This window comes from Aphidius gifuensis, linkage group LG2 (assembly GCF_014905175.1).
Source record: "Aphidius gifuensis isolate YNYX2018 linkage group LG2, ASM1490517v1, whole genome shotgun sequence".
Classification (NCBI taxonomy): Eukaryota; Metazoa; Arthropoda; class Insecta; order Hymenoptera; family Braconidae; genus Aphidius; species Aphidius gifuensis.
This window is the reverse complement of record NC_057789.1, coordinates 7,893,785-7,907,504: the sequence shown is the minus strand read 5'-3', so window position 1 is coordinate 7,907,504 and position 13,720 is coordinate 7,893,785. Positions and strand designations below refer to the sequence as shown.

Below are 13,720 nucleotides of genomic sequence, written 5' to 3'. Positions count from 1 at the left end.
TGTGTAATTCAAGAAAGTGGGAGGAAATTTTATTTTTTTTATTGTGACCTTTCAATGACATTGTATCGACAGTCGGTAGGGTAGGACACTTGAAAAAGAGGCAAAATTTTTGAATGAAAATAACTGAACAAAAAAAAAAAACAAGTTTTTTTTAGTTGTAATCAGTTAGCCGACAATTGACGGGCCGACATAAAACTAATGATTGTAAATAATTGTAATCGATTTGTACTTCAATGTAATGTATTTGTAATTATTTGTAACCCCCCTCATTAATTGTAAATTGTAATTAATTGATTAAAATTCTATGTTGCACTTAGCCGACAAATTATAAGGAACAGCTGTAAAAATTAATTTATGATTGTATTTTATAGGAAATCATTTGTACATTCCAAATATATATTTGTAATGTTTGTCCGAGGTCAACATTTTTTTTAATTAATTGAATGAACATTTAAAATTAATTGCCTAATTAATGAACATATTTTTTTTATAAAATTAAATACAAAAAAAATTGATATATTTTTTTAGAAAATTTATTTTACAATTAATTTTTATATTTTTGTTATTTAATTTTTTTTTTAAATACCGCTTTCAAATTTCAATCTGCCATAAATACTTATTTTTTATATCGACGTATGGATATATAAAAAAAAAAAAAAAAAAGCGGGAATTTATAGTTTTTTTTCTTGAAAATTAAAATAAATTAAATACTTGTTAGTTGTCAATAACCAAGGGTTAATCTTTAAATTGTTTATTTATTTATTCTTTAAATAAAATCAAAAATTAAATATAATTTTAATTGAAAACAGTTATGAATTTTTTGTTTTTTTTTTTAATCTATACTATGAATATAGTCAGTTATCAATAAAGTTTGTCAATTATCTACTTTTTTTAATAAACAAATATTAATTTTAAAATATGGCGATTCATATTGTTTTTTATCAGCTACGAATGAAACACTTAAAGTCATATATTGTTTTCGATTTCTTGATACTTCTGCTGCTTTTTTGATAAATTCAACAGTTACACTTGTGTTCAGAACAAACAATGCTTCTAGCTTTGGTGAATTTTCGAGAACTTCCATGGCTACATTATCAGTAGTTTTACTGCTGCGTGGTAACATTAATCTAGTCAAGTTTTTGAGCAATTTGATTGATGAAGAATCAATGCTGTCATTGAAGCCGGAAAAACAGAGATGTGTTAAGTTATTCATCTTTGAAATGGCTACTATACCATCATTAGTTATCCATTCGCAATTTATTTTGAGCGTTGTTAATTGCTCCAAGGTATTGGCAACAGTATACAAAGTATCATCTGAAACTTTGTATCTCAACAAATCCAATGTAGTTATACTCATTAACTGATTTGGCTCAATAACATCTTTGTTTATGTAATGATCATAAGAAATAACTTCTAGTGTGCGATTATTTCTCAGATACTTTTCTAACTTCGGGAACATTTCAATACCACCAAATTCAAATCTTTTCAGAGCCTTTAGTTGACGAAGCACCTGCAGAAGAAAATATTCATAAGTATGTGCGTATAAAATAAAAAGAATATTTTCTTCAATTTTTTTTTTTGTAATAGATATAAAGTTTAACTTACATAAATGGTGTCCGCTGGAAATCTACAGGGTAAATATGGAAGAAATCTATCTGTACAGGGTTCGTCAGTTTCCCAATTGAACAGAGTCAGATCAGTCAATGTATCAGCAAGCGATTCCAATGCATGTACTAACTCATTAAGCTTAGCGTGGTGTTTTAGATGATTTTGAAATATAACTGTTAATACCTTGAGCTTAGATAGACGTGAAAATGATTTCCAATATAGCCTATGGTTATCATAGGTAAATCTCAATCGAAGTTCCACGAGGTTTGGACAATATTCATTAATAACCGACACTATGTCACTATGACCATAAGCTGTCAAGTCTAATTGTGTTAAATAACGACCACATTTATTAAGCAATGAGTTCAAAAAGCTTAATTTTCCATCGGGTGTTGTAAATTTCTTCAAACAATTTGGATACTCAGCTCGTTCCCAGTGAGTGAGTTGAAGTTTTTTGACTCTACCCCAAGAATAATCAAGGACTCTATTCCATTTTTGACATACTACGAAATAAATAAATAATACAAACATATTAATTATTATAATTAAATTATTTTATTAATCAATTAATTGATATTGTACGTATCACATACCCACTGCAATTTTAGGTCTTTCCCATGCTGGCACATACATGAATATTTCAGCAAGACAATCGTCGTTAACACAGTCAATTTTTATACTTCTAGCGTGGTCAATTATTATATTTTCGGCGTATGAATGATCATGATGCTGATAGTATATCTAAAAAGAATAATGAATATTTATATTTTACAACAGAAATTTAATAATGAATCTACAAGCAGGGGTGGGCATGTATAGAACAATGTTTTAAACTCCCTAGTAGAAATAATCTCTCCAGATTTTCTCCGGATTTTTTTTGAAAAAAATTTTATTAACAACTGCATGGCTCCTCGGATAATAAATAATGATAAGTAGATAATTTTTTTTTAAGAAAGTCGTAAGTTTATTTGAATTAATGAAAGCAGGATTCGTACTTTAAGAATATTCAAAAAAAAATAATTTACTGCAGAATTTAAATTTACAATACTTTGTTATTGTTACTCAAGTACAATCAAAAATATTCATTGTCAAAGGCACCATGCATCTGTGTATATAATCATTTTTGAGTAAATTTTTTTTTTTTTGTTATTCTCGAGTAAAAAAAAAAAAAAAATGAAAGCGCAAATAAACTACCGAGCCTTAATATACATCAAATAGAGGTAACCTCATCCCTCGCAAATTTTCAAAATTTATTTAAAATATGATGGTGACGATAGAAGTTAATGATTTTTATAATTTAACATTATATAGTATCAAGCTTTATTTTAAAAAAAAAACCGAATTATTTAGTAGTTCAATTTTTAATAATTAAATAAATTTTTCAACTGTGCGTTTTTAGGACAGAAAAAATTTCATCTCTCTCATACTTTTTTATTACTCGTTATATCTCTCTCTCTCCTTCTTTATATTTTATCAATATCTTTTGTTTCTTTGATGACTTTGAAAATATTTTATATATACAAAACAAATGAGTAAATGTGTCAAAGTTACAAAACAATAATTTTGAGGCTGGATCTATTAAATTTGATATGACCAAATGACTTCGCGAAAAGATGTGATATCACAACAAAAACAAGTTATTTTCTACAAAATTTATATCAAGTTTTTTCAGATATCATTATAATTTAAAGTATTTAATTTAGATATGACACTAAAATTCAAAAGAAAGAAATATATGTTTTTGACGCATATAATTAAGTCTAAAATATATTTCTTTCTTGAATTTTAATGTCATATCTAAATAAATACTTATATATTTATTCAAGCTACTCAACTCTTTATAAGAAAAACTGTTAAAATACTCAAATACTCACATTATGCCCATCCTTGTATACAAGCATGTTTTGACTGCAGTTGTACTCCCAGTTCACCTTATTTTCTTTTTTGTTATAGGAAGGTGTTGACATTTCACTTGTAACTTTATATTTTTTAGAAAAAAGATTTCGCGACTCTGGTTTACGTTTTCTTTTAAACTCACTCATATTTGATAACATGAAAATTTGGTATTCACTGCTATATCAAGTTTTGGTTTAATATTTTTTTTTATCTTAAAATATTATACTTCTGATATATAATACTTTTAAAAAACAGAAACTTGGAAAAAAGTTCCCCCGTCGGGATTCGAACCCGAGTATTTTGCTTTCGGAGCAAATGTCTTTACCTATGTACGTGTCGACTCAAGTTGCTGCATCTTTTATCAGTGTACTCGCGCATGCGCAAGTTCTAATTAACAGGGGGATGAATAGTACAATGGTTTTTAAATAATATTTAAAAAAATAAAAATTATTGAACAATGACAAACGAAAAATAATGATGTACAAACGATTTGCTATCGATTAAGCATCTTATTACTATAAAAATATCAGCCATTTGAAAATTATAAATTGTCGGCTATCTGGCAACTCCAAATATTCATTAATTAATTAAAATTAATGAGGGGGTTGACAAACAAAACTAAATATATTACAATCATCTACAATCCAAGTACAATCAGCTGCAATTATTGTTTTTTTGTCGGCCCATTACTTGTCGGCTAACTGTTCATAAACCAGTGCAAGTTCAGTGTTTTCAGTCGATAATGTGATGGTAAAAGCGAAAATACAGTCGACTTAGAAATCTTTTTTACCTACTACAAAAATAATCTCATGGTATAGAATATAAATATTTTTAATTGTTTTTAGATAATTTCAAGGCTGATTGTTAATGTTAAAATATCCATTGCGTTTTTGGAAATTCTTCGAGGTGTTTTACAAGGCTCCAGTAGTAAATTTGAGTCCTGGAGAATAGACTCCAGGGGAATATCTTCAACGAAAAATCTAAAAAGTGTCAAGTAATTAATTTTGTTAATTAAAAAAAAATAGATTATTAAATTTATTTTTTATGGAAATTACTGGAGAGTAAGATTTTTTGTTTCTGGAGAATATTCTCTAAATATTTCAATTTCAAAAGTTATTTTACTTAGACCTGGAAATACTCCAAATTCTGGTTGAATTTTTAAAAATTTATTTTTCATGTTTTCTTTGATTTTCCAGTGATAAAAAATATCAATTTCACTTGTATTTGATAGCGTAAATGACACTAAATTTTGATCATTTAAAAATACAATTTTTAAATCTTCAAAATTTTCATTTTCATCATTTGATAAATTATCAGATAAATTATTTTCAAAATATATAAAATTTGAATTAAAGAAAATTCCATCTCCAAGTATTTCAAATTCTTTAATTTTTTTATTTTCACATATTATTAAAAATTTTTCGCCATGAAAACCAGATAAAACTGGAGTGAATTTCGCATTTAAAATAACTGATTGATTTTTTTTAATATCAAAATTTGTTGGATTGATTTTAAAACAACTGAGAATTAATTCATTTTCATCAAAAATATCCTTTGAAAAAAAAAGATTTAAATATTACCACGGTTTAATTAACTTTTTTATTTTTACTTACATTATTTTCTTTGGAGTACCAATCATCTTCACTGATTAACTGAAAATTTCCAGGACCACCGTAATTAATTAATCGCAATTTAACATGAATTTCTTCACCAATAAAACACATTTTACAATCCAGTTCATCAAAAATTGTCGTGTCAGCACGTGAAACATTTTTCTCCAATTTCAAATCTAATTTTTCATCATCTTTTTGATTGAATAAATGATTATTTATTGGAAATTCAATATTATCTTTAATAATTTCAGCTAAAAAATAAATATTATTAAAAATTTTTCAAATATTTTTAATTTTATTTTTCATACCAGTCAACTGTGGTGGCTCTCTGAATGCAAATAATTTAATAATTATTGATTTACCATTTTCAACATTAAGTATCAAACCCTCAATAAAATTATTAACTTTATTTGTTTTAAATTTAATTGTCAATATAGCATGCATACCAGGTGCTAAATTTTCTCTTTCAAATATTCCTTTAGCTGTTGATAACTCCATCAAAAAAAATGATTTATCAAGACATTTTTTAAATCCATATCTTGCAACATTATTGCTAATATTTTTAATAATAATTCGTGATTTATATTCTTTATTTAATTCATAATTTTTAAATTCAATTTTCATTGGTTTTACTGATAATATATTTTTTAAATTTATTAATTTCATTGATCTACTATTATTATTTATTTTTCTAACACCTGATATATTTTTATCAACAAAAAATAATGTATTTTTTTTAATTAAAGATTCTTTAACACCTAAAGTATCAATTGATAAATTATTTCTTGTTAAAAAATAATATTTATCAGCATTTTCATCATTGTAAAAATTTTCAATATCATTAATTTCATCAATATTTGATTGATAAATCTTAAATTCCTGTTAAATCATCAATTTAATTAATAAATTAATTTTTTAATTTTAAATTTTTACCTTTGTCTTTAAAAATAATTCATCAAATGTTAAAAATTTCATGTATTTTTCAAGCAAATCATTGATTAAATCTTCAATATTTAATAAATCAATCCAATTAGTTTCCATAACCAGCCAAAAAAAAAAATAAATGATGTTCAATTATTAAATAAAAACAAACAAATATTATTAATTGAAATAATAATTAAATAAATAGACAATATATATATTTATTTTCTTCATATATTTAAATGTTTTGTGTAAGAATTATTGGACTCGTACATTATTTTGTATAGATCCGCACCCCGCTCTTATTATTATCTATTAATTTAACTTTCAATTAAAATTAATCATCCTATTATGAATATTCATTAATTTTCTTAATATTCTTTTTAATTTTAACGTTTACAAATTCACCATTTAGGATGCATTTGTCACTTGGTGAAGAAATAATTAATTTACCAATTAAACACATTAAAGATTTATTTTTACTTTAGTAAAAACACTAATTTAATATCAAGCTACATGTATTTTTATTTTTAATAATATATTTAAATTAAAATGTTTATTTTCTACATAATTCAAATAGTCAAATATCGTTGTTAATTTAATGAAGAATTTTTTTTTTTTAAATTCTTTTTATCAACGTGGCTTCATACCGTGTTTAATGTAAATTATTTAATCGCTTGATTAATGCCAATTATCATCGTTTTGAACCAGCTGAATATGGGAATGAATTGATAATTTTTTTGTTAATTAATTTTTTGCAATAAATTTTTTTTTAAACGAAGACAATAATATATTATATATGATTTTTATATATAAATATGCAACTGGTCTTTTGTATAATAATTTCAAAATGAAAAATAATAAAAAAGAAAAAAAATAAAAAAGATTATTGATACACTTAGAAATACAGTTTTGCTTAATGATTATATTGATAATTTTTTTTTCGTTATTTTTTAATTATTTTCGTGCTTATGCATTGTGTATTTTATTTTTTTTTTTTTCCTTCATTTATATTATATTTTTAAAACTGTTATTTTAACATCTGCTAATGATAATCAAACTGTTTTTTTTTTTTACTATTTATCAAAGTGATAAATATTAAATAAAAATATTTAAAAAAAAAAAAAAAAAAATTGATATATTATCGTCTTTACACATTGATGATATATAAGAACGTCTAAAATACATATTTTTTTTTTTTTTTTTCTTTTTAATAATATATTTTCTATAAACTATAGATTGTGAGAATTTTAAATTTTTCGTTAATCATTTGATCATAGATGTCATAATTTGTCTTCGATATTTTTTAAAATTTTCAATCTTTTTTTTTTTTTAGTTAATTATTCATATTTTGTTTTTTGTTTTTTTTTACAAGAGATCTGATAAATTGGTACCTGCACAGCCGGTAGTGTTCAGACCATCTTCTTAATTTTTTTTTTTTTTTTATGTTATTCTGTAGGGCGCTGGAGCATTCTTACATATATACAATATCAATGAATTTTTTTAGTTTTTTTTTTGTTTCTTTTTATTAAATTTTTTTCATCTTATTATTTTAAATTTTATTTTTCGTCAAATCTGTAAGTTTTAGTAGAATTATTTATTTACGCTTTCATTGCTAGTTGAATATTCACTTGTCAAGTTCGAGTGCAGCATACTGTTCTTCATCAACTTCAGTCATCATGAGATTGCCATCAGGAAGAAGAAGGACAACTCTCCTCGTGCCACCTTTTTGTTTAAAAATAAAAATAAATAAATTAATAATCAAACATACATATAATATTATTTAAAAATGAAAAAATATAAATTAATTACCAGGTGTTGGTTCATCAGCTTGTACAACTTGTGCAACAACTTGTGCTTGACTATCAGAATCTTCTTGTCCAGATGCAGCTGAATCCATAATTGACATAACCATTTGTTGTTCATTGTTACTATCTTCACCTTCTTTAACATAAAATTGTGATTGTAAACCACCTTGTCCATCTGGTATTAATTGTGCAACAGCTTCAGCAACAGCATGATCAAGTGTCAATACACCACCTTCAACTTGTTGATCAGTTGTTACATAAACACATTGTTGTTCACCATCAGCACCATGTGCAACAAGTACTGTTTGTCCATCTGGTGCTTGTCCAGCTACTTGATAAACAACACCATCTTCACCAGTTATTGTTACTAAATTTGATCCATCATCAACAATATTTGTATTATTATCGTCATTTGTTTTTTCAATATCTGTTGTTTTTTCATTATTTATATTATTATCAGTATCATCATTTGTAACTGTTGACGTTGATGTTGTTGTCGTTGATGCTGCTGTCGTTGTTATCGTTGCTGATGTTAATGCTACATCTGTTGCTGTTGTTATTGTTGTATCTTCTGATGTTATTGTTGGTGTTGTTACTGTTGTGTCAATTGTTTTATTAATTGTATCATTTATTGTTGTATTTGTATCTGTAATATTACATGAAGATGTGATTGTTGTTGGTAGCGTTGGTAATATACTTGTTTCTTCTGTTATTGATGTTGTTGGTGTTTCTAATGTTGTTGTTGTTGCTGTTGTTGTTGTGGCTGTTGCTGATGTTGTTATTGTTGTATCATCAAGACATGGTAAACCTTGTTCAACATTAATTTCCATTGGTGTTTGTTCTTGTATTGTATTATTTGTTGTTTGTACAACAGTACCAGATGTACCACCAGGTGACATTTCAACTCTCATAATACCACCCTCACTAATACCATCTAATGATGGCATTACAATTTCAGCAGTTGTTGATGATTGCATTGTTGTTGTTGTTGTTGTTGATGTATCCATTGGTGTTGAATCAAGTGTTGGTAATGATAATGATACTGTTGGTGTTGTTGATAACGCTAAGTTTGATGATGTTGTTATTACATCAGTTGTTTGTATTGACATTGGTGTACTAATTGTTATAGGTATTGTTGTTGTTTGTGCTGATTCTTGTGTTGTAACAATAATTGGTTCTGATGTATCCATTGGTTCACCATCTGGACCAATAATACGTCCAGTTAATGGACACAATGAATATTCTGGTTGTGGACTTTCAGATTGTGGTGGTTGACAATTATCTTCAATAATTGTTGTTGTTGTTGATGTTGTCGTTGTTGTTGTTTGTGATGATTCAATATCATCACTTTCATCCTCAGAACCACCAACTTCATGAAATTCCATATGTATACCATCACCTTCAACAATTTTTGTTTCTTTTTGTTTTGGTAGAGTTGTTGTTTGTGGTGTTGTTGATGGTCTACCACGTACTCTTGATTGTAATGGAGTTTTAACTGTTGCTGTTGTTGCTGTTGTTGTACCAACACGTGGTGATAATGTTGTTTTACTTGAATTTGCTGCAGCTTCAGCTTGTATTTTTTTTTTAGCCATTAATATTTTTTGTTGTGGTGATATTATACTTTGTTGTGTTGATGATGTTGGTGTTTTTTGTTGTGCTATTTTTTGTATTTGTTTTGTTTGCATTGGTGATACAACTGATGAATTTGATGCTGTTGTTGTTGTCATTATTTGTTGTTTAACAATTTGTCCTTGTGGTGATGATGATACTGTTAATTTTTGACGTAATTGTTGTCCACCAGCTGTTTGTGTTGGTGATGATTGTGGTGAATTTGTTGATATAATACGTTTTTGTACCATTTGTTGTTGTCGTTGTTGTTGTAGCTGCATTGTTTGTTGTTGTTTTGAAATTGGTGTACGTACTGTTTGTGTACGTGTACCAAGTACAGATGTTGGTGTTTGTCCACGTACATTTGTACGTGGTAATAATTGTGGTGTTCTTTGTACTTGTCCAGTTGTTTGTTGTCTTATTGTTGGTGTTGTTGACATACGTGGTTGCACTTGACCTGGTACTGTTGTGACAATTTGTAATTGTTGTACTTGTTGTTGCTGCTGCTGTTGTTGTTGTTGTTGTAGTTGATGTTCTGGTTTTGGTTGTATTTTAACGGGTTCATTTTTTTGTACTATACCAACAACACGATGTTGTTGTTGTTGTTGTTGTAATGTTGGTGTTAATTGTTGTATTTTTGGTTGACCAGGTTTAGCAACAACTTTCATTTGTGTTACAACTTGTGTACCATCTGATTTTGATACAACTTTAACTGGTGTCATTGAAGTTGTTGATGTTGACATACCAATAACTTGTTTTCTAACAACTCCTGTACCATCACGATTTTGTACCATAAGTACACCACCAACACCAACACCACCACTACCACCACTACCACCACTAGTAATATTATTTTGTGAATTTTTAACATTCATTTTATTACCAGTTGGTGATGCTGATTCAAATTTAAGCATACCGTCTCTTTTATGCATCATATAAACACCAGATGCTAATTGTGGTATTTTATTACCATCAAGTTTAACACCTTTTGAATTTGTAACCATAACTGGTGATTGTTGTATTTTAGTTGTATCAATTGTTTGTTGTACACCACTTGATGTATTTATTAAATGTGATAAATCAGTTGTTGTAACCATTGTTGTTGCTGTCGTTGTTTTATTATTATTACTATTATTATTATTTGAACCATTTGATTGTACATTTGTTGCACGATTAAATGCACGTTGTATAACATCACTACGTCCACCAACCATACTTCTATCATCCATATCTGATTCACCAGTCCAATCTTCATCACTACATGCTTCAACTTTAACTTTTTTATGCATAACAGCATCCTCATCATCACTATCAGTATTATCAATACTACGTTTACCAGATAATTCATTTTCTTCTTCTTTCATTGAACCACACCATTGTTTAACTTGATCCATTGCTTTTGTTTTACTATTACGTGGTGGACGTCCTGGTGTTGTTGCTGTTGATGGTCCTGGTTTATTAATTGGTTCTTGTTTTATAGTTGCTGTTGCTGTTGATGTTGATGATGATGATCCTGCTTGTTGTGCTTGACGTACAACTTTTTTACCTTGTTGTACTTGTTGTCCTTGTTGTGCTAATAGTGCTTCTTTTAATGCTTTTGCTTCTTTTTGTTTAGCTAAATTTCTATCAAATTCTTCAAGTAAATATTTACATTTATAAACACAATCAGTTGATTCCCATGTATTAAAATCTTGATGAATACCTTCCCATTTTATCTGATATTCAGCAATACGTTTTTTAGTATTAAAACGTTTAGCCATTATTTTTTCAACTGGAAATTCTTCAGTATTTTCTGGTTCATTTTCACCAGGTGGTTTACCAGGTTTATATCTTGGTACAATACAACATCTTGGTCTTACAAATGGTCCAGATTTTTTAACTTGTTTTTGTTGTGGTTGTTGTTGTTGTGGTTGTTGTTGTTGTTGTTCATTTTGTTGTTTATTATGTATAACTTTTTGATTTGTTGGTACTAATGGTGGTGGTTCAATTTTATTTTCTTTTTTAACATCAACAATTTCATTTTGTCCATTACGCATTACTTTACGCATCACCATTGTTGTTTGTTTAGGTGTTTCATTTGTTGATGATAATGGTGATGATGTTTGTGAATTTATAATACGTGGTGAATCTGGTATTTTAGCATTACTTAATTTTGTAAATGTTTGTATTGTTTTACCAGCTGATATCCATGATTCACGTATATTTGATGCCATTTTACACCATTTTTGATATAATTCCCATGATTCTGTTTGTGCTGCTTCACGATCTGGATTTTCTTTACGTATTTGTGAATCTTTCCACAATAAAAATGCCCATACTTGGGCTTTTTGTTCATTCTATAAAATACATTAGAAAAAAAATTAATATTAACAAATAAAAATAAAGCATTTTAAAACAAATTAAATAATCAATAATATTTACATTTCCATTGTCACGAAAATTTGATGCATTTGAACAAACTCCAGCGACATTTTTGTGTTCAAGAAATTCTTCAACAAAATGTGATACAGTATGACAATTTCCACATACAAGAACATCAAGTCGTCCTATAGCATCTTGAGCTGTTTTAATTGTACTTGGATCAATTGATATAGCTTTCTGGCCATCCTGGCCTTCCATTTTAATTTATTTTAATGTCCCTTATTGGACCTGTAACATTTAACAATAAAATTTACATTAAACAATATTACAAACAAATGAACAATAACCATCAAAAGAAAAAAAAAAAAAAGAAAGCGTGGTACTCAAAATTTTACATTTAATCAAACTTTTTTGTTTAGAAAATTCTTGAGAAAAAATATTTTTCAACAATCACTTTTGTCAACTAATTAATCACTCTTATTAATTATTTATTTCTATTTTTTTTTTTAATTTTATTTATAAATATAAATCAACTAATATTGGCACCGGTCAGACAAAACATTTTTGGTTGTAAAATTCACCGTAACTGGCTACTATGATGGAACACCTTTTTTTTTTTTTTTTCAGCTTTTGTTGCTTGTTTAATTATTTATTTACTTATTTGAATAAACAAAACATACCTATGCAAAACAAAAAAAAAAATACTGTTAATGTATATGTGTTGTGATAATCTTTTATTATTATTTATTTTTTTTTTTTTTACTTTTTTTTATTTCACTATTTTGTATGCTGCCGCTACCGAGCGTAGAAGCCGCCGCTGCCGTTTTTTTTTTTTTTTTTTTTTTAATTTTATGGTCTCTCTTCTCTCCTCTCTCTCAAATGCAAAATACTGCGCGAATCAAAAACGGCACTCTGCCAACAATCAGCACCCCCCAAAATTCATTAAATATAAAAAAAAAAAATAAAAAATTTTTATAAATATATTGCCTTAAATGCAACTTAAAACACACACATACACAATATTAATATAAAAAAGAAACAAAATGGCGATTTACCTTGTGATTAATTTTGATATTTATTATTAATAAATAATATTAATTTGTTATAAATTTAAAATAAAATTATCAAATTTTTTTTCAATAGGTATACTGTTTTAAAATTTGTATTTTAGTAATTTTGTAATTTTCAAATGATATTTATGATGATTAATATTTACCCGGGAATGTTCCGGTGTTAATTTGGATGCCCAAAATGCAATGGTGGTTGTGTTAAAATCACACAATAATGTTAACGCGCAGAGCGTCTGTTGTCACTCGCGCAATATGCGTCACATGGGAATTTTTATTGTAAAATAAAATGGCGATTTGATTGGCTACACCTGGCGTCTATTTTCCACCATCTTTTTCACATTTTATTATTTATTATTTATTTATTAAACAATCACTATATTATTTTATTAAATAACCAATTAAAATAATTATTATTTATTTTTATTTATTTAATTTTCATAATTATTTTATTAACTTTTTTCTTATTTTTTAAATTAAAAATTTACAATTTAAACACGTGTCTGCTCATAAATTTATTTTTAAAATTAATAATAATAATTTTATAATATAAATAATTTTTTAATTAAATTATTATAATTTATAATTTTTAATTTATATTTTTAACTATAATAAATATTTTTTTTTTTTATTATTAACTTTTAAATTGCCCGGCGAATTAACCGGAAATGCCTAGAGATTTTTCCATGTAAATTAATTATAAATAATTATAAATTAATTACAATAATAAAAATTGCTTGTAATTAAAATAAAATAATTGATATTTGTATTTTATTTTTGAATATATATTTAATAATTATTATCTATTTTTTTTTTTTCGATTTTCTATTGCAATTAT

At 26.5% G+C, this 13,720-nt stretch overlaps 3 protein-coding genes across 5 annotated transcripts; all 3 read right to left on the bottom strand.

Annotated features, from left to right (window-relative positions):
* Positions 1 to 1,596: 1,596 nt before the first annotated feature.
* LOC122849453 lies at positions 1,597 to 3,509 on the bottom strand. Its single transcript, XM_044148154.1, has 3 exons — positions 3,483 to 3,509; positions 2,202 to 2,349; positions 1,597 to 2,111 (listed from the first exon to the last, which is right to left on the bottom strand). Exons 1-3 carry the CDS (start codon positions 3,507 to 3,509, stop codon positions 1,597 to 1,599), a joined length of 690 nt encoding a protein of 229 aa, XP_044004089.1.
* Positions 3,510 to 4,372: 863 nt separating this feature from the next.
* LOC122848917 lies at positions 4,373 to 5,681 on the bottom strand. Its single transcript, XM_044147366.1, has 3 exons — positions 5,426 to 5,681; positions 5,118 to 5,368; positions 4,373 to 4,484 (listed from the first exon to the last, which is right to left on the bottom strand). The coding sequence occupies exons 1-3, from the start codon at positions 5,613 to 5,615 to the stop codon at positions 4,473 to 4,475; spliced, it is 453 nt and encodes a 150-aa protein (XP_044003301.1). The 5' UTR covers positions 5,616 to 5,681; the 3' UTR covers positions 4,373 to 4,472.
* A 1,655-nt stretch (positions 5,682 to 7,336) lies between these two features.
* On the bottom strand, positions 7,337 to 13,142 carry LOC122848915 (mucin-5AC-like). 3 transcript variants are annotated; one of them, XM_044147364.1, is made up of 4 exons: positions 13,032 to 13,142; positions 11,876 to 12,103; positions 7,851 to 11,790; positions 7,337 to 7,763 (listed from the first exon to the last, which is right to left on the bottom strand). In XM_044147364.1, the coding sequence occupies exons 2-4, from the start codon at positions 12,071 to 12,073 to the stop codon at positions 7,666 to 7,668; spliced, it is 4,236 nt and encodes a 1,411-aa protein (XP_044003299.1). In that variant the 5' UTR covers positions 12,074 to 12,103; positions 13,032 to 13,142; the 3' UTR covers positions 7,337 to 7,665. The 3 variants fall into 3 exon arrangements, with proteins under 3 accessions (XP_044003299.1, XP_044003298.1, XP_044003300.1); XM_044147363.1 differs by having other exon boundaries at positions 12,871 to 13,085; XM_044147365.1 differs by lacking the exon at positions 13,032 to 13,142 and adding an exon at positions 12,496 to 12,615.
* Between the last annotated feature and the right edge of the window lie 578 nt (positions 13,143 to 13,720).

Coding starts and splice junctions, on each gene's coding strand:
- LOC122849453 (XM_044148154.1), bottom strand. CDS start 3,509: ATGCTTGTATACAAGGATGGGCATAAT. Junction 2,350..3,482: donor TATACAAGGATGGGCATAAT/GTGAGTATTTGA, acceptor TATTCTTTTTAG/ATATACTATCAGCATCATGA. Junction 2,112..2,201: donor AAGACCTAAAATTGCAGTGG/GTATGTGATACG, acceptor TTTATTTCGTAG/TATGTCAAAAATGGAATAGA.
- LOC122848917 (XM_044147366.1), bottom strand. CDS start 5,615: ATGGAGTTATCAACAGCTAAAGGAATATTTGAAAGAGAAAATTTAGCA. Junction 5,369..5,425: donor AGAGCCACCACAGTTGACTG/GTATGAAAAATA, acceptor TTTATTTTTTAG/CTGAAATTATTAAAGATAAT.
- LOC122848915 (XM_044147364.1), bottom strand. CDS start 12,073: ATGGAAGGCCAGGATGGCCAGAAAGCTATATCAATTGATCCAAGTACA. Junction 11,791..11,875: donor ATTTTCGTGACAATGGAAAT/GTAAATATTATT, acceptor TGTATTTTATAG/AATGAACAAAAAGCCCAAGT. Junction 7,764..7,850: donor AGCTGATGAACCAACACCTG/GTAATTAATTTA, acceptor TTAAACAAAAAG/GTGGCACGAGGAGAGTTGTC.